This window comes from Arctopsyche grandis, chromosome 2, assembly GCF_051622035.1.
Source record: "Arctopsyche grandis isolate Sample6627 chromosome 2, ASM5162203v2, whole genome shotgun sequence".
Classification (NCBI taxonomy): Eukaryota; Metazoa; Arthropoda; class Insecta; order Trichoptera; family Hydropsychidae; genus Arctopsyche; species Arctopsyche grandis.
In genome coordinates, this window is record NC_135356.1 from 30,933,716 (window position 1) to 30,960,393 (window position 26,678).

At 33.6% G+C, this 26,678-nt stretch overlaps 2 protein-coding genes and 1 long non-coding RNA gene across 3 annotated transcripts in view; 1 reads left to right on the forward strand and 2 right to left on the reverse strand.

Moving 5' to 3' along the window:
- The window catches only part of LOC143921118 (uncharacterized), a 607,092-nt gene extending 593,767 nt beyond the window's left edge, over nucleotides 1-13,325 (reverse strand). The window contains exon 1 of the long non-coding RNA XR_013261396.1: nucleotides 13,108-13,325. This is a non-coding gene — a long non-coding RNA (uncharacterized LOC143921118). The remainder of the gene's footprint in view (nucleotides 1-13,107) is intronic.
- On the reverse strand, nucleotides 831-5,847 carry LOC143921016 (uncharacterized). Its single transcript, XM_077444110.1, has 4 exons — nucleotides 5,742-5,847; nucleotides 4,977-5,027; nucleotides 4,485-4,558; nucleotides 831-4,126 (listed from the first exon to the last, which is right to left on the reverse strand). Exon 4 carries the CDS (start codon nucleotides 4,109-4,111, stop codon nucleotides 2,567-2,569), a length of 1,545 nt encoding a protein of 514 aa, XP_077300236.1. The 5' UTR covers nucleotides 4,112-4,126; nucleotides 4,485-4,558; nucleotides 4,977-5,027; nucleotides 5,742-5,847; the 3' UTR covers nucleotides 831-2,566.
- On the forward strand, nucleotides 7,027-18,811 carry LOC143921087 (uncharacterized). The gene is made up of 2 exons (XM_077444216.1): nucleotides 7,027-7,765; nucleotides 16,002-18,811. Exons 1-2 carry the CDS (start codon nucleotides 7,364-7,366, stop codon nucleotides 16,023-16,025), a joined length of 426 nt encoding a protein of 141 aa, XP_077300342.1. The 5' UTR covers nucleotides 7,027-7,363; the 3' UTR covers nucleotides 16,026-18,811.
- The last annotated feature ends 7,867 nt before the right edge of the window (nucleotides 18,812-26,678 follow it).

The following is a 26,678-nucleotide window of genomic DNA, read 5'->3' on the forward strand; positions in this document are numbered from 1 at the left end:
AATTTTTTTTTTTGCCTTCTAGGGCTTCGCCCTCGGCGCCCCCCTGAGCCTTTGCCTTCTAGGGCTTCGTCCCTCCACGCCCCCATGAGCAATTGCCGTTTAGGGCTACGCCCCATGATCAGTTGCCTTTTAGGGCTTCGCCCCTCCGCGCCCCCATGATCAGTTGCCGATGAGGGCTTCGCCCCTCCACGTCCCCATGATTAATTGCCGTCTAGGGCTTCGCCCCCATTATCAGTTGCCTTTTAGGGCTTCGCCCCTCCGCGCCCCCATTATTAAATGCCGTTTAGGGCTTCGCCTTCCTTAGCTAATGCCTTTTGGGGCTTCGCCCCTCCGCGCCCCTATTATTAAATGCCGTTTAGGGCTTCGCCCCCCTTAGCTAATGCCTTTTGGGGCTTCGCCCCTCCGCGCCCCCATGATTAAATGCCGTTTAGGGCTTCGCCCTCCCTTAATTAATGCCTTTTGGGGCTTCGCCCCTCCACGTCCCCATGATTAATTGCCGTCTAGGGCTTCGCCCCCATTATCAGTTGCCTTTTAGGGCTTCGCCTCTCCGCGCCCCCATTATTAAATGCCGTTTAGGGCTTCGCCCCATGATCAGTTGCCGTTTAGGGCTTCGCCTCATAAGGCTGCGCCCCATGGGGCTGCGACCGATAAGGCTGCGCGCCATAAAGCTGCGCCCCATCGATTTTTTGTATAATTGTTTCTTTTCTTTTCCACTACTGGTTTTATTCTTCAATCGTGTTTCTCAGACTAACAAATGCGTCGTTATTAACACTTTGTCGTCGGGTAACGGAGATTACAGTCCTCAGTGAATTGTTGCTAAACGTCGGGTGACTGTAATCTACATTTTGAAATCGTGTTCACCGATCGTGATTTACGTGAACATTTTTTATATAACCAACATTTTTTATACAAATAAATTTTTAAGGAGAATTTTTTTTTAAATTTGCCCAACTTCTATATAATTGCAAAATTTAAAATACAATGATTTTTAATATTTTTCTAGCAAATAAAATTTCATGATAGAAAAATATTAAAAAATATTTCCATCGTCTTTCTGATGGACATGATTGCAAAATTTAAAATATTGTTGCGTAGGGGTGGGTGGAGGATCCAAGTAAAAGGCCAACAGTCGTTTCACAGCATTTATTGATGATTCAGGAGATACACGCAGTGTCACTGCTAAGTCCAGAATGACATGATATCGCCTACGTACCGCCTTATAAGGGGTAGATCTCTCAGGACGTCTAATCTGTTTACCTACTGTATAGTCAAGTATTCGGATATGTATTCCCACGGTATGAGAAGTGCAATCATTGTTTAGCTTTCATGCACTTAGCTTGTCGCTAATCCCTAAAACCACTTACACCGGTCTCACGGTCTCTCAGGACGTCTAATCTGTTTACCTACTGTATAGTCACGTATTCGGATATGTATTCCCACGGTATGAGAAGTGCAATCATTGTTTCATGCACTTAGCTTGTCGCTAATCCTTAAAACCCACTTATACCAGTCGCACGGTATGCATTTAGTTAATCCGTTAACAGATATCCGTTACAGATAATCTTTGAACGGTCACAGTCTCTGGGATTCTATTTGCTTAATCCGCGGCGTACGTTACAATATAATCTTTTTTGGACAGGGATAACCAACCTTTTTTTATACAAAGAAATTTTTAAAGAGAGAAAAAATCTAAAAATATTCCCATCATCTTTATTTATTTATCAAAATAACAAAACTGCTAATACATATAACACAAAATAACAAAAACAAATTATAAAGCATCTTCCACAAAGGTATCCATTAACACCCTTCAAGAAAGCAGCAATGTTATTAGAACTTCTAATGCCTTCAGGAAGGGCATTATACATTTGAACACCTCTGTGAAAAACACCTCCTGCAGTTTTAGCTTTCTTAACTCTACCTATAATTAATTTATTTCTATTTCTTGTTTTATAATTATGTATATCTCTATTCCTAACTAAACTTAATTTACAATCCAAATAAATGCCCAAATACTTAATATTATCTACTACTTCTACCACTCTCCCATCCATAATCACATCACTCACAACTTTTTATTATTCATCCACATCATCTTAGTCTTACTTAAGTTCACTTTCAGTTTATTCTCACATAACCAATCACTTAAATACCGTAATTCCCTAAACATCATCACCTACAATATAAACTAACGTATCATCCGCAAACATATGAAGGTTTAAGGTTTGCCGAACCTTTTCTACAAAGCATTTACAACAATTGAACAATGAGCGGCACCTTGGCTATCCGTACTCTGATAATAATTTTTGAACTGGGATAACCAATCTTTTTTTATTCAAAGAAATTTTTAATTAGCGGAAAATATCTAAAAATATTACCATCGTCTTTATGTTATAAATGATTGCAAAATTTACAACATGATAATTTTTGGACAGGAGTAGCCAGCATTTTCATACACTAAGTTTCCAAAATGAGAATAAAATCTCAAAAATTTTTTAGCCTCTTTATGCTATACATACATCAATGATTGTAAAATAACAGTACAGTAATTTTTCAGTCAAAAATTTTAAAGTGACTCCGACACATCAAGATTCCTAAAATATGACAAACATCGCTCTCCATTTACGATAAACTGTATGAGTTTGTGGGTGAAGATGCGAAATACTTCCAAAGAGCTATCGGATTTGCTGATGTAATTCACAAAATCAGACAACACGGGTTGGAAATTTTCAAAACAACTATCATTCCCTTCTATGGACATTGCATCATCGAGTAAGTATAACCATATGCGTCGGTCTTCTGGTATACTTGCAAATTCAACATTAAATATACGAAGGCTAACTTTTAAATTTAATAATTTCCTCAAATTTTCTTGAGTAACGTTGCGTTTACTCAAAACGTTTTTAGACGTTAAAAATTTAAAAGTGTATTCATAAGTTTTGATTGAACCTTCACTGAAAAACGTAATCAATTGAAAGAGGAAGCGACACTGTCTTTCCATGGACAAATCTAAGGAACAAGGGGATTCCCAGTTTATAGTAGAATTTGTTTGTATGATATTCAAAGTATCTTCAACAGATGTTTTTGTAATACTGCTTATGGTTTCGATAAGCTCGGTGAAGCTTTTAAAAATGTAATAAGTAACTGAATTGAACATTGGTGCCATTTTTCTATAAGAAACGTATTTCGTAGCGGCTTCAACTTTTTCGATGAAAAGGGCTTGAAACAGGTTTAAAATTTTAGAAAAACATTTATTGTCAGAGACAGATGCAAGATCTGACATCATTTTCATGTCATTTTTTGTTATAAATAGAAGCTGCTCTGCTGATAGATCGTTGAAGTTGTAATTGTCGAAAAAAATAAAACAATTGTCATGTAAAGTTCTTTTATGGTGTTCTAGTCCTTCACCAATGATTTTTGTCACTTCTTCGGTAAGATTGAAATCCTCAATTTCGGCAATTTCTATAATTGGTATTGTGTCATTTCTTTTTTCAATAGACTGTAATATATTCAAGAATGTTCTTGCAATGTCTTTGATTTCCTCTGAAACATATTTATTTTCGACGAGTTTATTCATAATCAAATCATTCTTAAGTAGCACATCTTCTTCATTTATGTTTCCAATTTCAATATATATTTGTAAAATATCATCATTGACAGCGATATCATCACCAATCTTATGGCAAATGTCACTGATAAGTGAGATAAAATCTTTGTAGCAATGTTTCTTTTTATTCATTAAACCATCTTTAAAAATTTCCGTTATTTTAATTTTGTTATATAAAAGCTCACATATGATACGGTTATCCAAAAAGCTATTTTTCACATATAAACCAATTGTATCTGAAATTTTTACACGAGCAATAAACTGTTCATGATCTATTATAAACAAATATCCTGGAGTTTGGTTTCTGATGTAAAACGTCTTTTCATCGGTGAACCTAGTATTAAATTGACAGGATAATACTTTTGTTAAATTTTTTCCCTGCCACTCTCCCTCGATGTATTGTTTTCCATCTTCGCTGAACACCGTTTTTCTCGTCACCTCGATTCGACTATCATTCTGGAATCCTTCCCGTCCATCTTCATTATGAATTTCAAAAACTGCCATCTTTTTTTTGGATCGCTGAAATTTAAAAATAATAAATTTAAATTAAAAATACTATAATTAAAAATATTTGAATTTAAAATACTACATCTAAAAATATTATAATTTAAAATTTCAAAATCAAAAATATTATATTTAAAACATTATAATAAACAATACTATAATAAAAAATATTAAAATAAAAAATACTATGATTAATGTACCATAATAAAAAAATACTGTAATTAATTATACTATAATTAATTCAAAAAAATAATACCACCCTCTCACCCATACAAGATTATTATGAAAAAGAGAACTTCAATATGTCGAAAATTTGGTTTTTCTTAAATATTTCAATATTAACATGTCGATATTATGAATATAATTGTCTTACCTGAATTTTGATCCCAATCCAGATTTTGTGATTTTTTTCTGATGCTATGAGCTTATCGTAAAATAACCGTCTATCTGAAAATTCATATTAAAGTAAAAATATTAATCATCCTAGTTGATTGTGTGTAAAACACGTGAAAACTTCAATTAAAATTAAAAATACTGTATGTATACTAGATAAGTAATATACCTACTATAATTAAAAATATTTAAAAATTTAAAATACTACATCTAAAAGTAATATAATTTGAAATATTATACTTAAAAATTTCAATATTAAAACAAGTGAAACTAAGAAAAACCTTGAAAATACTATGATTAATAATACTATAATAAAAAATACTGTAATTAATAATACTATAATAATTTGAAAAAATATTATATATAATAATACCAAGATTTTTATGAAATGGAGAAATTCATTATGACGAAATGCTTTTTTGTTAAATATTTGAATATTAACATGTCGTAATTATGAACATAATTGTCTTACCTCAATTTTGATCCCAATCTGGATATTTTGACTTGTTTTCTGATGATCTATCTGAAAATTTATATAATAAATAAAAATATTAATATTCTTAGTTTATTGTATTTAAAAGACATGTTTATTTTTGGAAAAAATTATACTCTCGATAGTTTATACCGGGGCAGCCAAACCTTTTTATAATTCGGCTGCCCTAGTATAAAGCTAATATTTTCGTCCAACTATTATATATCGCAATCTACCAACATACATGTGTATATAGAGGGGGGGGGGGATATGTTTTATATAACGTTAACAAATACATAATGCTTATGAAAAAATAACAATTTTAAAAATAAGCATGGTTTATGCTACAACAGATCGTTGACACTCCTCGGATTTGGAAATATTTTTGGGATTTACAATGAAGGAGATATTCACTACAGGTCAAGATTTTTATCGTTCAAAGAATTTCGTGTATCCGATTTTATAATATTCATATTTAATAATCTATTGTTCTATTAGAAAAACAGATTCGGCCAAATATGTACGTAGACTCGTAGAGCCCTAACAACAGATCGATTTTTGTGTCGCATTCGTTAAGATTGGATATTAATCTACATATATGTATATATGTATATTAATGTATATGTACATATGCACATCGATATGATACATCATTCATTTATCTGAAACATATGCACAACGAATATGTCGGTTGTGTTTCAGATATTTTCGGGTAACATTTATCAACATACGTACATTTTAAGAATGGATAAAAGATCGACTTACAATCAAGCCGCGGACGACTGGTTGGCAGCCCTAGTCGATTTAACGATTTATGCACCGCACCGAATGCGTATGAAGTGACATCACAAGCGATGGTGTTACCCTGTGTAGCAAGTCGGGGAGTCACCCTTTCCCAACCCAACGTTTCTCGTTTCCCGACTAAAAAAACCGATATTTTCTCAATGTGTAAACAATAAAAATAATTATATGATTAAAACCAATAAAATTTATAAATTTTTCGCTGTCACCATTAACAGGTGAGAAGTTTTTAAGGAAAATTCACCGTCAGTTACTTTAAACAGATTGTGCACTGCTTGTTGGTCGTCCAGATTAAACTTTAATGCACTTTGATATATAGGTACACACATCGATACGTAAAAAAGTATAAATATTAATTTGGAAAGTTATTTTGCTAATATTAATATATGGGGGAGGGGGGGGGGGGGGGGGAGGTGTGGCGCCGTTAAATATTTTGCGGGGGGGCACCGGGAATTCACGCTACGCCACTGACAGGGTTCGATCCTGTGCAAATCTTTAATAGATTAGCCCAGGATCGAATTTGGATATTTGTGACTCCAAGTCGATTGTTTCTTGTCAGAGTTTGCCAATTTTATCTGATCATTGTTGAAACGGTTCCTCAAAATTGGCAAAAAAAAATCATCTTCTGTATATTTAATATATGTACAATTTGTAAAAAAATATCTACAAGTATCCATAGATGTCTCAATGGATTAATTTATTAATAAATTAATTAATTGTTAATTTCGTGTTCTTCAGCTTCTCGAAATACAGTGATTTGTGTAAAAAAAATACTGCATTGTTTATAATTAACTGTCTAGGAAGGCGCATTGGGGTCTTCCTGTCAAGCCTTCCTGGTATATATCTACATATGTAAAATAAATAAGGATCTCAGAAATTTGTAACGCCGTGCCTGAGGGGCTCTAGCAAAATAAATGTGCCATTGATAGGGAATCAAATTAGAAACCGAAGAAATAAATGGTACATTCACTGTGATTAGGACATACTTAGCAATATCTTTGTTTCATAACATAAAAAAGGGGGTGCAAATATTTTATTCCGACTTAGTACATTAGCTTATTGCCAAAAGACGCTACACATTCGCTGATCGTTGTCTAACAATTTTAAGTGAAAGTGAAACATTTGAAAATCTAATTATGGATTGCGAGTGATTTTAGTTCTGTGGCGGCTCGCTTATACGACATGGTCGAGTTTGGTTGCCTTCCTGCGAGTGGGAACCAACTCGGCTGGGTTCGGAGAGCTACTACTCACTCTGTCTTCAGCTGTCATATAATAAACACGTGCATTAACATGCCAGTCGTCTCATTCGTTCATCCTCCATACTGGTGACCCCCGACATCGAGCCACGCAGCCTCGACCAATTTCAACATGCCGCTCATCCCTGCCTCGCCGAGCCAGGCTACCCGCTACCAGCTACCCGCCGCGCCCCCATCGCCATCAACAGAGCGCGTCGCGGGCCGCGGGTGACAATAAACGAGCAGACACGGCTACCTACCTACCGACGTCCAGCCACAACGTCGATGACAGGTGCTTAAAAAAATGGGGGAGCGAATGAGACGACGATCTTGACAGCTGGATGTGGAGTCATGCGCGATCCACTACACATAGAACGGTCATCCAGCACCACAAGACATACACCACCTCAGCACCATCATCATCATCATCATCAAGGCCCCGTCCGTCCCCACGAGCGTCGTCACGCCGAGACGGGCGGTAGCGCTACAACACCTCCACGAGCCACAACGACTCACAGTCCAGCTCGGAGTATCATCAACCACATCGATGCCCCTGCCGCCCCCGCCGCCCCACCAACCGACATCAGCCTCGGAAGAGCGGCGCCGCCGCAGCATCGCATCGCATCGGCGCGACCATCGGACCACCCACCGTCCTGCTCGCGACGTCACCGCCCTCGAATCTACCGACCATTCAGGGCGGTACACCTATGTACACAGCGGATGACCCACGTCAACAATTTTTTTTCTCCCCACGTAATAATTTTTTCTCTTTGTGTAACAATAATTTTTTTTCTATTGTAAAATTTGTTTCTTTGTAATTTTGGTATCGCTGATGCTGGGGGGGGAGTGATGTGGCGGCTCGCTTATACAAAATGGTCATGTTTGGTTGGGTTACACGACAATTGGTGCAAGGACAAAATGTTCAACGACAAAATGTACCCGAAAATTAGTGCACTGACAAAATGTACCCGCGACAAAATGTACCCGCGACAAAATGTACCCGCGACAAAATGTTTAAGCGACAAAATGTTCAAAAATGTTCAAAATGTTCAACCGTATCCAATATTTACGTATTTAAATTGAAAAAAAAACTTTCCGAGCGTATGAACTGCAGATTACATTGCATTAGTTTATATGGCAGGGCTTCTCAACCGTCTCCAAAATTTTCTTTATTTCAAATGAATAATTTACTTTTTATCGTACACATCGCGGGCGTTATTAAATTAGTATAAATGACAGGGGTTCCCAACCGTATCCAATATTTACGTATTTAAATTGAAAAAAAAAACTTTCCGAGCGTATGAACTGCAGATTACATTGCATTAGTTTATATGGCAGGGCTTCTCAACCGTCTCCAAAATTTTCTTTATTTCAAATGAATAATTTACTTTTTATCGTACACATCGCGGGCGTTATTAAATTAGTATAAATGACAGGGGTTCCCAACCGTATCCAATATTTACGTATTTAAATTGAAAAAAAAAACTTTCCGAGCGTATGAACTGCAGATTACATTGCATTAGTTTATATGGCAGGGCTTCTCAACCGTCTCCAAAATTTTCTTTATTTCAAATGAATAATTTACTTTTTACCGTACACATCGCGGGCGTTATTAAATTAGTATAAATGACAGGGGTTCCCAACCGTATCCAATATTTACGTATTTAAATTGAAAAAAAAAACTTTCCGAGCGTATGAACTGCAGATTACATTGCATTAGTTTATATGGCAGGGCTTCTCAACCGTCTCCAAAATTTTCTTTATTTCAAATGAATAATTTACTTTTTATCGTACACATCGCGGGCGTTATTAAATTAGTATAAATGACAGGGGTTCCCAACCGTATCCAATATTTACGTATTTAAATTGAAAAAAAAAACTTTCCGAGCGTATGAACTGCAGATTACATTGCATTAGTTTATATGGCAGGGCTTCTCAACCGTCTCCAAAATTTTCTTTATTTCAAATGAATAATTTACTTTTTACCGTACACATCGCGGGCGTTATTAAATTAGTATAAATGACAGGGGTTCCCAACCGTATCCAATATTTACGTATTTAAATTGAAAAAAAAACTTTCCGAGCGTATGAACTGCAGATTACATTGCATTAGTTTATATGGCAGGGCTTCTCAACCGTCTCCAAAATTTTCTTTATTTCAAATGAATAATTTACTTTTTATCGTACACATCGCGGGCGTTATTAAATTAGTATAAATGACAGGGGTTCTCAACCGTATCCAATATTTACGTATTTAAATTGAAAAAAAAAACTTTCCGAGCGTATGAACTGCAGATTACATTGCATTAGTTTATATGGCAGGGCTTCTCAACCGTCTCCAAAATTTTCTTTATTTCAAATGAATAATTTACTTTTTATCGTACACATCGCGGGCGTTATTAAATTAGTATAAATGACAGGGGTTCCCAACCGTATCCAATATTTACGTATTTAAATTGAAAAAAAAACTTTCCGAGCGTATGAACTGCAGATAACATTGCATTAGTTTATATGGCAGGGCTTCTCAACCGTCTCCAAAATTTTCTTTATTTCAAATGAATAATTTACTTTTTATCGTACACATCGCGGGCGTTATTAAATTAGTATAAATGACAGGGGTTCTCAACCGTATCCAATATTTACGTATTTAAATTGAAAAAAAAAACTTTCCGAGCGTATGAACTGCAGATTACATTGCATTAGTTTATATGGCAGGGCTTCTCAACCGTAATATAAAATCTTATAATGAAAATAAATAAATAAAAGCCAAAATTACAAATCTTTTCTTCATATGAAATAAGTTGTATTCAGTTGAAAACAAAACAAAAATCATTTAAACATAATATGAGCATACAAAATAGATAAAGAAAAAAGATCATCATTTGACATGTATTTTTAAAATCATTTTTAAATTTATTACTTAATTTTTTAATAATATTTATTTTAATAAATAAACAATATTCAATTAAAATAATACATCATTAATTGTAAGATTAAAAGTGATCTGCTCTCAAATAATGGAATCATCATAGTTCGAACTGTTGAAATGCACATGTCATTAAATTTAAAACATTAAAACACAAAATTTATCAATTTTCAGATTAAAACAATAATTGTTAAATTAAAAATTTAAAATACCTAACATCAGTGACAAATTTAGTTATAATATAATTGCTTATCAACAGCTACCGCTGCATAAAAAAATATTGATGTCATTTAAAAAATTTGAGTATATTATGACTTAATTTATACATTCTTAAATAATAAGAAATAAATAAGCAAAAAGTTGTGCATTTGATGGAATATCGATAATAAGAGGAAGCTTTTATAAAAAAAAGATACAAAAAATGTACTAAAAGGAAATAAAAATATTGTATATAATATTAAAAAATCCATAATTAGTAAGATTAAAAAATGGTATGACAGTATTTAAATAATGTAGATACATACATACATATGTACATTAAAAGGAATTTAATATTTTTCATATTAAATAAGTTTAGTTTAGTTTTAAAATACAAGGATTTAAAATTAATAACTAAATATAATATACATAAGTATGTGACTAGATATATAAACTAGATATATAAACAATAACAACAAAATATTTCTTAACAATAACAATAAAACTTGACTCTTTGTTGTTTTCGAGAAAGTTACAACCAACAGCCGCAATATTTCCGGGTAAGTTTAAGAAATAAATACTCATTTGAAACGACATATGCCATTCATAAATAAACAGACAAAGCTGTTTTTTGCGTAAAGGGCTGTAGTGCACACAATATTGACTGTGACTAATTACTACTTTTTATGTACGTACGTATCTTAGGGTTGCCATAATTGTCGGACCACCGAAGGGGACTTCCCCCCCCCCAAAAAAAAAACACTCACAGCTTTCATAGCTTTATACACTCGAAATTCATAGCTTTGTTATAAAAAATTGTGCAATCTTTTAAAACAATGCATCTGTACCAAATCTAAAATCAAACAATATAGATTAATAGGCGATTGAATTTAATAAAACCAAATAGAACCTTACCTTAACATTTTAATTCATACGTTCTTCTCTCGCCTTTACTCTTCTTTGAATTGGGCGACTTCATGTTTTCGTTTTTTGGAGCAGCTCTTTTTCCCCTTTTATATAATTATATAGTTCAATGCACGACATTTTATAATACATACACTTTTTTATAACACGCTTTTCACTGTGTCAATATAATGCGAATTGCGCTCATCTGTTCAGTGAGCTTTATGTAATTAATGAGAACACACGTTCAACATAGGCATTTTGCGGTGGGATGGTGAACAAGTATTGTTAACTTGATAACCTTATTAGAACTTTATAATACCAGAGAAATTATAAATTTATTACATAGATATATGTATATTTTTCTATAATAAATGTGATCGAGCTTATCAACTGTGAATAGCTAAAAATTATTATTCTAATGCTACAAACCGAAGTTGAAGAGGACATTGAAGAGATTTCGAACCCACCATTTGCCTATTGTCCTAGGGTTTTACGCAAAGAAAAAAATGCATTCAATAGCCTCTAACATGAGGGTAGTAAAATTTTATAACCCATTTGTCTTTTTACATATTTTCGTCCATTTGTGTAGACAATTCATCTGTCAATCATAGAACTAATTTCAAAATATATTATTGTTTTGCCATCTCTATTCAACGCGCGTGATTTTTTTTACATTTACATTTTAATTGCATTTTACATCAATCGTGTGTCTTTTACATGTCAAAATGAAATTTTGTATGCAACTCTTACGCATAATAGTTAGTTGTAAATGATGCAATATTAATGTGAAACATAAAGGAAGTATGTAAAAATAATTTTAGCTGGGGATTAAGGAACCCGTTGCCCAAAAAAAAAAGGTTGACTATTGTAAATTTCTAATGTCTGCCTTTTTTACATACCTCCTTTTTTCTCCAATACAATGTCCGATTCATACATTTGTTTTTTGTTAAACACTAAGTAAAATCTCTCCATCATAAATCCTAATAGTCGTAATTCGAGACTTGATTGTAAAATAATACATTAAATTTATCTAAATTAATATTTGATATTCTTGCCTTATAATTGTATAATGAAATATTAAGTTTAAAAAAAACTTTCATTTTACATATAGCTTGCGAATGTACACTAGAAGACTTATTTGCAGAAGAAATAAAATAATTGCATTTTTAAACAAAATTTTGGAAAAAAATTATGTGAATTTGATTTAGAGACGCCGTAAAGGTCACATTCAATGTTAGAACTCGAAGTACACGTGACCGCTGGCTGGGAACTGTTTTATCAAAATAAAACGTGGCGATCAACGTTTATTTATTTATATATTATCTTAGCTATCAAGCTAATTTTAAAATTACTTAACTCTAAAATTTATAATTATCTTATATGTACTGTCCCTCACAGAGGTCTTCGGTGTTAAACTAATTCAATGACATACGCTTAAAAACTAGATACGGTTGGGAACCCCTGTCATTTATACTAATTTAATAACGCCCGCGATGTGTACGATAAAAAGTAAATTATTCATTTGAAATAAAGAAAATTTTGGAGACGGTTGAGAAGCCCTGCCATATAAACTAATGCAATGTAATCTGCAGTTCATACGCTCGGAAAGTTTTTTTTTTCAATTTAAATACGTAAATATTGGATACGGTTGAGAACCCCTGTCATTTATACTAATTTAATAACGCCCGCGATGTGTACGATAAAAAGTAAATTATTCATTTGAAATAAAGAAAATTTTGGAGACGGTTGAGAAGCCCTGCCATATAAACTAATGCAATGTAATCTGCAGTTCATACGCTCGGAAAGTTTTTTTTTCAATTTAAATACGTAAATATTGGATACGGTTGGGAACCCCTGTCATTTATACTAATTTAATAACGCCCGCGATGTGTACGATAAAAAGTAAATTATTCATTTGAAATAAAGTAAATTTTGGAGACGGTTGAGAAGCCCTGCCATATAAACTAATGAAATGTAATCTGCAGTTCATACGCTCGGAAAGTTTTTTTTTTTCAATTTAAATACGTAAATATTGGATACGGTTGAGAACCCCTGTCATTTATACTAATTTAATAACGCCCGCGATGTGTACGATAAAAAGTAAATTATTCATTTGAAATAAAGAAAATTTTGGAGACGGTTGAGAAGCCCTGCCATATAAACTAATGCAATGTAATCTGGAGTTCATACGCTCGGAAAGTTTTTTTTTTCAATTTAAATACGTAAATATTGGATACGGTTGAGAACCCCTGTCATTTATACTAATTTAATAACGCCCGCGATGTGTACGATAAAAAGTAAATTATTCATTTGAAATAAAGTAAATTTTGGAGACGGTTGAGAAGCCCTGCCATATAAACTAATGCAATGTAATCTGCAGTTCATACGCTCGGAAAGTTTTTTTTTTCAATTTAAATACGTAAATATTGGATACGGTTGAGAACCCCTGTCATTTATACTAATTCAATGACATCTTAAAATGATATTCAATGAGTCACAATGACATTCGCTTAAAATGTAATTGTTCAATTTAAATAAGTATATGTTGGTACGGTTGAGAACACCTTTAATTTATAATAATTTAATAACATCCGCGATCTATACGATAAAAAGTACCATATACATCGATAAATATAATACAATAAAAAGTTACTTTTGCCATTAAAATAGGATAATTTAGGATTTTTGAACATTTTGTCGCGGGTACATTTTGTCGCGGGTACATTTTGTCAGTGCACTAATTTTCGGGTACATTTTGTCGTTGAACATTTTGTCCTTGCACCAATTGTCGCGTCCCCGTTTGGTTGCCTTCCTGCGAGTGGGGACCAACCCGGCTGGGTTCGGAGAGCCGCTACTCACTCTGTCTTCAGCTGTCATATAATAAACACGTGCATTAACATGCCAGTCGTCTCATTCGTTCATCCTCCATAATATGATTGGGTTTTGTATAATTCATCGCGAGTTTGTGGTAAAGGAAACTCTAGTTATTGTCGTTATCCACTACATTAACGCCAATTGGCAACATATGAATACCGGTTCTGTGATTATTAATTATTAAAATCTCGATTACGGAACATCTGGCACCCAAAAACTCCATCAATCGAAAGCTATCCACGTCAAATATTGTAATAACGAGAACTCGAGTGCCAGATATTCCGTATTCGCGATTTTTGTGGCAACGATTGTTGTGCGCGCGGTCGCAATTTGCGCAATAATCCGTTCACCATGAGTACCATCATTGAGGGAATAGTCATTTTTCAAGATTTTTATTTTTTAATTAACTTATGCTTATCTTGGTTTAGAACAAGTGGTCAACGGCTAGTAGAAATACTATATTTTTGGTCATTTGAATGTAAATACTTCATTAACCGGTTGACTGGCCAGACTTTCAGGAATTAATTTTAATTAATTAATTTCAGGGTTACAGAGGTAATCATATAATTTTATAATTATTTTTTCCATTACAGTTTCAAAATTTATTACTTTTTACATACCAAAATTCGTTACCCTCCCGGAAAAGTCATTCAAGTGGGTTACAGGTGTTATCAACCATTCGGTGGCTTGCAATATCATTGCATAAACTAAAAAATAAAATTTATTGGTTTTTAGCTTATGCATTCATATATAATTTTATATTTATATTTTTTCCAAAAATGTATACATATGTACATACCCTACAAAGCAAGAGGGCAAATAGATGGTTGACAATAGTGAACCATTTTTTGTGCACAACGCTATAGTGTTTCGTCTAGCAAAAATGGTTCGGTGATTACTAGTCACCGGACCCAAAAGGTGCCGCGTATTGTTCAAAGATTGTAAATGCATTGTTAAAGGTTTGCCGAACCTTTTTTACAAAGGATTTACAAAAATGGAACAATGGATAGCACTGTGACTATCCTACCTCTAGTGATTACTAGTCAAATGTGAACCGGTCGCTCTAGATCGGTCACACGTGATCACCCGTCACACTAAAACTGGTCACGAGAAAACTAGTCACACCCGAAAATTGGTCACACCCAAAAATTCGACCATTTTTTTATTTTTGTGTGTGACCAATTTTCGGGTGTGACCTGTTTTCTCGTGACCAGTTTTAGGGTGACGGGTGATCACGTGTGACCGATCTAGAGCGACCGGTTCACATTTGACTAGTAGTCCGTTTACCAACAAAAATAGCCACATAATATTTCGAAGGGCATGAATTGAAATTGACTGAAAATCGCACTAGCGAGTGACAGCTGTCAGCTGGTAAGGTCGAGACAGCTGTCATTGTTCTAGTCATCTTTTGTAGTGGTTTTACTCGCGTTCGAAATGGAGCCGGTGAGCTCCCGCGAGGAGTCTGCGCCCTCCGACATCGAAGAGGAGGGACGCATCCCCGGACCCCCATTTCGAGGAGAAAATGCGACGCAAACTTCGTTTCTTCTCCATGAACCCCATCGAAAAGTGGCACGCGAGGCGAAAATTCCCATACGAGTACATAAAAAACACATATATCTCCGAATCTCGAACCAATCAACACTTTTTATTACCAGATTCGTGTTCACTGGGCAAAATCTCGTCTCTGAACCAAAAAAAAATCGTCATTTGTCGAACAGAGTAATTAGAAAACCTCTTTTTCAAACTTTGTAGTCTCTTTTGTGGATACTTTTTTCATGCTGGTGTTATTAAAAGTAAATTTAAAACGTCTTCATTCCATTTCTCATGTGACACTTTATTAAAAATTTTCTATATCTTTTGAATTCTTTTTTTCTCACTTCTTGTGCCTCTTCACTCAGCTGGCTTATGGGCACTAGAGCATGTTCAATGATTTCCAAGCCATGAATTAAGAATCTGTGAACAGTTGGAGGCAAAGGGTACCACTTTTTTTTCCGTGAGAGGGGAAAACCTTGCATCGGCCCCCCCGGCCCGAATGCCAGGGGGAGTGTGAGATTCTTACTCACTAAAAACCCCTCTCTCTTTCAGTTGCTGCCGGACAGCAGCAACTGAAAGAGAACATTACCAGGCAGCAGCTGGGCTTGCGCAATGCGCTCACACTGGAGACAGAACACTGCCTCCGTCTTCTGGTCTACTAGTTCCAGCCCAGCGCGATTTAGCCATGGCCTCACCCGATAGAGCGCGTCATTGCCGCAGATCTCCACGCTTCTGAGGGATTTGGCAACCACCATGATTGCGACATCGTCCGCAAAAGCAACGGCGCTGGCACCCTCCGGGAGCTCCACCCTCAGTAGCCCATCATACATAGCGTTCCACAGGACAGTTCCGAGGACAGATCCCTGCGGGACCGAGGACAGATCACCGGTAGTGCCGCACCGATATTCCAGTAGTTGGTTTTCAAAGTAGCTCTCCAGCAGTCTCGTCAGGTAGCGGGGCACCCGATGGTCCTCCCCCACGGCTCTTAGGATATTATCCCATCGAGCCGAGTTGAAAGCATTTCGGATGTCCAGCGCCACCAAAGCGACATGCTTGCTCCGCTTCACAGATCCTTCCCATGCCGATCGTACTGTTCCGACGACACGGTTGACAGCGTCAATCGTTGATCGGCCCCACCTGAATGCGTATTGAAGCAAAGGGTACCACTGGGGTAATAAGAAATGGGGTATTAGGTCTCTGTGTGCATCGGTGCATTCTTGAAGAGTTTAAAGAAACCTCTGTGAAAGGTATTTAATAAGCTGGTGCAGATTTTGTTGTTTGTTGTTGGTACTTTTTCGATGAGGGATGCGAAGAAGCTACAGTAACTTCCGATTGGTACAAATCTATAGATGCCATGGAACTTTCCGGGACTGAAAATCTCTTAAATTTATAATTCAGATACGTACGTGGTTTGGATAGAAAGGATCTACTATTTAAACGATGAGGAGATTATTAAAATTTTCTTCACAATACGATCTCGTTACATCCGGTGACCTGTACTTGCTCTATAATTTCTTCCTTTGGGGATATTTGAGAGTTGAAGTCTACAAACATCCAGAAAACTGCAATATTTAAAATAAAAAAACTATATGCACTTTAAGATAACGTAATAAAATTATTTAGAATATGAATATTGCGATTTTTACCACCATAAATACTATTTATCGAGCACAGTTTAATATCCAGTAGAGGAGATGCTCACCCTAACACAGTGGTTCTTAACGGGGGCGCCAGCGCCCCCTTGTGGGCGTTTTAAAGGTCTGGGGGGGCGTTTTTTAATTTTTAACATTTGGGGGGCGCTGCAGTATTTTCTAATGAGGCAATGAAGCCATCGCGGTTAAATGAACACTTTTTAAAGAAACATCCCGTCAAGAATAATAAAGACATATTGTACTTTCAAGAACTTAAGAAAACATTTGAAAGCCGTAATACTCTCAGTTATGTTTTTAAGAAGATTTCAAGTCGGAACGAAAAAGGACTAATGGTATCTTATGAAATAGCACAAATTATTGCAAAATGTGGTGCACCACATACATATGGAGAAAAATTAATACTACCAGCTATACGTGTATTCATTAATAATATGATCGGACAAAACCAGCAAGAGATTCTTTCTTCAGTCCCATTGAGGAATGACACGGTTTCAAAAAGAATTGATGAGATGGCAAATAATATCGAAATTCAATTATGTGATGAATTGCAGTCTAATGAATTTTCATTACAATTGGATGAGAGTACTCTGCGTGATAATGAATCTCTACTACTTGCTTATGTACGATTTGTGAAGAATGAAGAAATTATCGAAGAAATGTTATTTTCAAAATTACTTAATACTGACACGAAAGGTTCGTCAGTATTTGAAACGCTTGAAATTTTTTTCACTGAAAAAATGATTCCCTTTACTAATGCTATTGCCTGTGCTACTGACGGAGCACCAGCTATGGTTGGTCGGCATCGTGGTTTTATATCAAGGTTGAAGAACGTTGCACCAAATGGTCAACTTACAATTCACTGCATTATTCACCGTCAACATTTAGTCGCAAAGAAGCTTAATGGAAGACTTCACAAATCGCTGAAAAAGATTTTATGCACTATTTGATACAATTGTGGAGTTTTTGGATGTAAACAATGAAAACATATGCATTGAATTAAAATTACTACGAAATGATGTGGCCTATCTTTCGGATATATTCGGAAAGATAAATGAAAATCTCCTGAAGCTTCAAGGAAGCAATATCAGCCTTATTAAAGCCAAATGCGTTATACTGAGCTTTATCAACAAACTCAAATTATTTAAAAATAATCTTCGTCGGCGAGAACTTCATCAGTTTCCTTCTTTACAACAATTAAAAGAAGATATGCTCAAAGATTCTGATTTGGAAACATACTGTAGCCACATTGACGCCCTTATCGAAGATATGATAATACCATTCAAAGACTTGTATGAACTTTTAATACCAGATTGGATAATTAATCCATTTTTATCAGATGTAGAAAGTGTCCGTCAAAATTTTAAAGAGCAGTTTATTGAGCTACAAAATGACTGTGAAGCTAAAATAGTATTCAATCAATGTGTTTATGATGTTTTTTGGGTCCGTTTTCGCCATCGATACCCTCTTCTGTGGAAAGAGGTAAAATCATCATCGTAAATCATCGTAAAATCATCGTAGCATTTCCTTCATCATATTTAGTAGAAAAGGGTTTTAGCGCAGTAACACATATATTAAAAAAATCCCGAAATCGATTACAGATAAGCCAAAGAGGAGATTTGAGACTGTATTTAACTAAACTTGAACCTAATATTACGAAAATAGCGCAGTCACATGAGGCTCAATAAAAAAATCACATTTCCATTGAATTATTTATCATGTTTTTTATTTGTTTTTCTTATAATTTTTTATTTGTAAAGAAAATCATTGCATGAAATACATACATAGAAAGAAGAGTAATTTTTTGTGGCGGGGGGGGAGGGGGGGCGCTGGATAATTTTACTGTGGTAAAGGGGGCGATTCTTTCAATATGGTTAAGAAACACTGCCCTAACACAACCAATACTCCAAGTAAGTACTGACGGCTGTGTCGAGCCAAGTATCGGATGCTTCGAGCGAAATTTCCCATTCGTGAAACCATTCCAGCGTCTGATCCATGATTGATCTCGGCACGCCGACATAATTTTCAGCATTCAACAGGTCATTGTATCTGAAAATTGACATTCACAAAACGATTACTCATTGATGAGACACAATTTCATTGGCAATCTTTAATTTAATTTATAATAAATAATAAATTTAATTTATTTTATGTTCAACAGATTTAATCAAATGGTCTGATTTTTTAACTCCTTACAACGCATATATTAATGAATTCAATAGAAATAATATAAATCATTTGTGTACATATGTATGTATATGTAACAGCATTATATTGTACTATTTCAGAATATTCGTACGCAGTGGCAGATTTAATTCATTAAGCGTATGAATTCTTCATATACGTATGTACATACATATGAACGGGTTCCCCCGCGGAACATCAATCTAAAACTAATCTCAACTATAGATTTTTTCGAAGCTGGAATGCATTTTTAACAAAAATTGTGAGTGATTCGGAATTAGTAGCTATTCTTTCCAATTCCTCATTCGCTATATCCACGGTTGGGCGATTACCAAAATCACAGATCGGAACATTCACTATTTCGAACGATCAAAAAAATGGAATGTAGAATTGAGAGAATGTGGGCCACAATTTTATACAAATTATTGCAAGCGGAAAGATCTTTAAAAAATATAATCCATTTCTCATACATTTTTTTTTTTCGTTTGCTTCAGTAAGAATTTGTTTAATAAACAGATACGTAGGTATGTAGATTCTATACATAGGTATGTATAGAAGGTCAACATTTCAAATAATATTAAATAATTCTACAATTGAAGAAAATTCGATTTTCATGTTTGGTTTAAGGACAAGACTTTATTAGTTTTGAAGCAAACCATATTTTCTATTTACGTACATTTTTGTACATATGCAAATTTTGAGAAGTCAGGATTTTCAGAGGCAGTGCGGGACTCGGGATTTGTCTGTTGAACTCAGGACAGTCCTGCTCAAATGGGGACGTCTGGCAACCCTGGCCATATCACAACACAATAAGCTCATGTTTTCCGATATTTCATTGAATAATTAACTCCCAGTGGAAACATCGTTCAATCCGGCCATCCCGGAAGTCTCTACATGGTTATTATCATTGACCGTTTCGAATATGACATTATTTTCTTCACCGTGACACTTAGCCATTTGACAATGAAGACTATATTGTAAAGTAAATAAATGCATATCAATATAAATAACAATTTATAATAACCATTCAGCTCCGAGATCTGTAATAGCGTCTCCAAGTGGCAAGCTGTTTGCTCATCCGTCTATCGGATTGCCGGCCTCCAACGGCAAAGCTTCCTACCCATTTTCATAAAGCTTGGTGAGACCAGCCGGTCCGCCATCAATTACTACATCATAAACTTCACTGAAATATAAAAATAAATCTAATTAAAACTAACGTCACATAATCGTCACAATGCTCTAAAATTGTGCCTGAATGGTTATTTTTCTCCTTTACAAAAAATTATACAAATTCAATTTGAATTTGTATGAAATCTCTGTACTGGAATTCCTGTTGATATTAAAAAAGTTGTATACACGGACATACATAGATAGAAGTTTGATTGAAAAGTAAGAGATCTAAATAGCATACAAATACTAAAGTATTTTAGAATTGTATCGAAACCTCAATTTTGTATCTTTTCATTGATATCTTTATACCAAAATTTTCGTATATGTACATACGTAAATATAATAGAGATAAAATATACACAAAGATTCAAATATATTGCGAAGTGGTTTTAGATTGTAGCGTGCAAGAAAATGATATGAACCGAATCAAAACAAGTGCTAATTACCTATTGCCGAATGACATTTTGAGGTTATGTGAACGATGACATCTGTCAAATGACAATTGAATTGACGCTAGCACCACAATCGATGAGCATACCTATTAGTGCCTTTCTAAAATTTTATTTCTTCCCCCTCCTGTTCATCAATTTTTTTTTTATTTACGTTTCAGAATTTTTTGAGAGTGATAATTAATCATACTCGTTTTCAAATTTATCACAAGAAAAATAAATTATTTCACTTTCTTGAAATGTTAAATGCAACTAAAGTACCGCTAGATGGCATTATTAGAAGTGACAGTCGGTAAAGCTGATTTCTACTTTATCGTACTGCAAACGAATGCCGATGGATGTCAATCTTTTCACATAATGCATTAAGTTCAGGGACAACGAACCTAAATTATAAAAAATTAGCTAGCACGCGAAGGATTTAAAATTCATGTTTTTTAATGTACAATTATTAATATTTGCATGGATTAGTCTGATTTTCCCGTTTCTCATTAATTTCCGATTTTTGATTTTTACTTTATCTATGTATGTATGTATGTAGTAACAATACATAAAGGTTTGTGATCATGCGAAAATTCGAACTCGAGATTTTGAACTCAGAGTCGATTACTGATCACGTTTTCATGATCTAGAAAAAATTTGTGTCTGTGTATTTTGAGGATTTTTTCAACACCGTTAGTCCTATCGAACCGAAACTTGGTATCGGTTACTGTAATTCTTATCGACATGACGCAAATTTTTTTCAAATTTTTAAGTTGACCGGAAATGGTACCTTCCCTTATAGGTGTCCTCTTTTTTTTACGTTTTTGAATTCAATTGTCTCCCAAACCGCTAACTGAATCGGATAATTTTTTTTTTACATATAATAGAAATAATAATATCTATAACCTTATATTTTTAAATATTTTTATCTGAACCGGAAGTAGTAGTTTTACTCTAGATAATCGAGGTTTTTCATGTTTTTCTCAGAAACCTTTTAGTTTATTAAACTGAAATTTCACATCCAGAAGTTTAAACGTAATAGCAAGTTATGGATAAAATTTGGTAAGCAAACCTCAACCGGAAGTGGCAGTTAACTCTTGTACGATTTATCTTCCACTATTTTTTTCGACCCCTTAAACATGTGTGATCTTCACGAAAAACTTCAAGTATAATTCTTGTAATATGTGTTAACACTTTACTGTCCGCTCACGCGTATATGCGTGAATAAAAACTTTGAGCAAAAGTCCGCTCACGCGTATATGCGTGAATAAAAACTTTGCATAAACGTCCGCTCACGCGTATATACGTGAATAAAATTAGCTTGCGCTTTGTGTACATACACGCACACAAAAGCAAATTCCCATACATATATGTATGCATACATATCTATATGTGTGTATGTATATCTATATGTATTTATTTTAACGCTGAGATGATCTCATCATCGGTTAAAGGTCATCTGAAAATCTTGATTTACTTTTTTTATATAATAAAATTTTTGAATTGAGAAAATTTTTTTTAAATATTCTCATCATCTTAACGATATAATTAATTGCAAAATTTAAAATGCAATAATTTTTTGTACCAGGGTAACCATCCTTTTTTTATAGAAAAAAATTTTTGAAGTAGGAAAAAAAATCTAAAAATATAGCATCGTCTTTTAGCTATAAATAATTGTAAAAATTAAAATAAAATAATTTTTTGGACTGGGGTGACCAAACTTTTTTTATACAACAAAATCAGATGAAGTCAGAAAAAAAAGAAAAAATATTAAAATCATTTTTGGGCTATAAATGATTGAAAAATTTTAAATATAATAATATTTTGACTAGGGTAACCAGCCTTTTTTTATTCAAAAAATTTCTTCAAATTGAAAATAAAATTTTAAATTATTCTTATAGTTATTATACTATAAATGATGACAAAATTTAAAATAAAATAGCTTTTTGGAGTAGGGTAACCAAACTTTTTACATAACATTTTTTTTAAAGCTAGAAAACATCTAAAAATATTACAATCATCTCTGTGATATAAATTATTGCAAAATTAAAAATATGATAATTTTTTGACTAGGGTAACCAAGCTTTTTATACAAAAGTTTTTTTCGAGTTGGAAATAAAATTTAAAAGTCTTAATTCTAAAAATATTGCAAGCTTAAAATATTATTTTTGAGACAGGGCTTACCAATCTTTTCATACAACAATTTTTAATGTGAAAAAACAATCAATATAATATGTAAGTAATGTTTAATGAAAATTTATTATTATTTTAATTTAAAAAATAAATAAACTTAATTTAAATTTTAAAATTTGTATATCGTTGTTAAAAAATTATTTTTTAAAAAATTTGAATATTTAATAATTTTAAAATAAAATTAGATCAAATCAAGATACAGTTAATAATGAATGTATGTTTAACTTTAAGTGAGAAAAAATCCAAAAATATTCCCATCGTTTAAATGCTTTCAATTATTCTAAAATTTAAAATAAAATACTATAATTTTTTGACTACAGTAACCAGCCTTTTTTATACAACAAAAAAAATATTAAAATATTCCCACCGTTCTTTTACAAAATTTAAAATAAAAAAGATTTTCAAAATAAATTAGATTATTTTGTCAATTAAAAAAATTCGTTGTATAAAAAAGGCTGGTTACCCTAATAAAATTTATAGTATATTAAATTTTAATCATAAAGATGATGGGAATATTTTGAGATGTTTTCTGACTTAAAAAAAAATTGTTGTATAACAAGGTTGGTTGCCCTAGTCAAAAAATCTATTTTATTTTAAATTTTGCATAGGGACGATGGGAATATTTTTCGATTTTAATCTCACTACAAAAATTTTGCTGTATAAAAAAGCCTGGTTACCCTAATCAAAATTTATTGTATTTTAAATTTTAATCATAAAGAAGATGGGAATATTTGTAGATGTTTTCTCGCTTAAAAAAAAATGTTGTATAAAAAGGATGGTTACCTTAGTTCAAAAAATTATTTTATTTTAAATTTTGTCATCATAGGCCATAGCATAAAAACAATGAGAACATTTTTAAATTTTATTTACAACTTGAAAATATTGTTGCGTAGGGGTGGGTGGAGGATCCAAGTAAAAGGCCAAAGTCGTTTCACAGCATTTATTGGTGATTAAGGAGATACACTGAGATGCTCTGGCAGTGCTCCGTCCAGAATGTCTTGATATCGCCTTATAACGGATAGGTCTCTCAGGGCATCTTCAACGTACGATTTGCTTGCCTATTGTTATGGTCACGTACTAGATGTCCCACGCTACCGCTGTGGGTTCTGAGAACTCTACCGGAATGCGACCCCGAGTTACCGCTACTCCCGCTAAGTGCATTCGGGGGAGATAATCCTCGAAACCAATTATAACGGTCACACAGTCTCTGGGATGCTACTTGGCCTAATCTGATTGCACTTACTCGGCCTAATCCGAGTGTACGTAACAATATTTTTTGTATAAAAAAAGGCTGGTTACCCTAGTCAATATTTAATCATATTTTAAATATTGCAACTTCTTCAGTGGGATTCATCATTGGTGAGTATGAATGTAAGTAATTAAAAATATGGTTTGTACGTTCAACCAGCTCACTCACTTCTGGGGTATGCTGGTATCACTTCTGGTGTATGTTGGATGCTGGTGTTGTCTAACACTAACCATACTTTTTCAAGATTAATACTTAATCTTTGAGAAACACCGAGTTTAACATTATTATTTTGACATCTTGGTCTTGAACTTTCGCAATTTACAAAAAAAAATCAAATGTCGTCTCGTAATTATTAATGGCTAAAGAGTATTTTTTAAATAAAAAAGTAAGAGAATCACCGAATCAAAATTGTTAATGTATTTACATAAAAAATACAGTTTGAGAATAATTCTTGGAAAATAAATTTTATGACCTCTTAAAAATAGTTGCCTTTTTTAAAACCAAAATATCGCTTTACAAAAATGCAAGTTAAAGAAACACTGGATCTTTAAAAAATTTAAAACACAGATGATACTGTTCTCAAGGATTCACTAGTTGATTTGGGATACTAAAAAAATATACTTATACTTTATAGTTAATTTAAATTAAACCCAAATTTCCTATTAAAAATTATCCTAAGCAACTATCACAAATAAGTTATCACAAATTTTCTCATTTTCAAATGTGTGAAAAATGATTTTATTCCTCACATTTTTGGAATTTTGATTTACCATGGTCTGTCTATTACTGTCCACTACTACAAACTTCAGTTTTATGCTATTTTTATATTCAAAGGCTATTCGGATGACATTTACGTAATTTATTATTTTTTTAAATTAATTCGCGTACTCCAGTTTAAAATCCCTGGTTTTAATTTTTAGATGTTTGTAGAGTGATATAATGAACACTGTTTCAAAATATCTTTACAATACGATCATTATTCTAGAAGTAATCAAATGCACAAAAAAGGCTTTTTTTCTATTGAAACTGAAATCGGCCCGGATTCTGGTGAAAATAGTCGCGCACATTTCCGGAAATGGGTGAAAACAATCCACGCGTCAAAGCGGGCGGTAAGGTGTTAATGTGATGAAAATAAAAAATAATCACTAAATTTAATAAAACAGAGGTGGGATTTTCTCCTCTTAGAAAGGTCAAAAATGTTGTCGCCTGGATCCTGTCCACACCCCTGAACGTATTAAGCTGAAAAATTATATTTATATTCTTTATGTACTAACTTAGATTTGGTAACGTTTTGATCAGAATTCGTAAGCCGGAAGTAGTATTTTTTTTTAAAACAATATTTCATTATTTTATTTTGACCTTTTAAATTATTTTTATTCTCTTGATATTTAATGTGTATAATAATTATACTGACTTTAAATAATAAAAAAAAATTTAACAAAATCCAACAACCGGGAGTAGAACTTTTGTCTTGTGCAAGTTTCCATATATTTGCGCTCAATTTGTATCGCTATCATAGTTATTAGTTCAATATCGAATTTTGTTTTGTAACCTTCTTATATTCCTCAAATACATAGATAAAGTCATGGGTTGGTCACACCCGAATTTTTTTAGTATCGTTTCCGAATTATTGAGTGCGATAGTTTCAAATATTTATCAGTGATAAATTATCACACGAAAAATAAATTATTTCGGTTTCTTGAAATTTTAAATGCAACTTATAATAAGTACCGCTAGGTGACATTATTGGAAGTGATAGTCGGTAAAGCTGATTTCTACTTTATTGTACTGCAAAGGAATGCCGATAGATGTCAATCATTTTCAATCTCACATAACGCATTAGTTCAGGGACGACGAAACTTTAATTTGTATGCGTGCCAAATGTGGCACGTGGTGGCACGACAAATCAGCGCAAACCAACTTAGCGCCGACCTTTCGGCGCAGACAACTCACAGCGCAACGACTATTCAGCGCAAAATCAATTTTTTCAATAAGTTTTAAATGCGTTTTCGAAAATAATTACTGTATTGAAATTGTCGGCCTACATGATAATTTCATAAATGAGAATAAATTTATTTGATACTCTTTGAGCCTTGAAATATAACGCAAGCAGTTATAGTAAAGTTTGGATTGCTAAAAAAAACTGTTTGAAAAAAAAATTGCTGCCCGGTTTAGAAACCCTGCTTAAAAATAATTTTTTGTGGCCTTAGTTGAGAAATCCTGCTTGCGTTATATTTCAAGGCACAAAGAGTATCAAATAAATTTATTCGCATTTATGAAATTATCATGTAGATATGGCCGACAATTTCAATACAGTAATTATTAAAGAGCGGACCCAGAGCGCGCTGTCCATTGT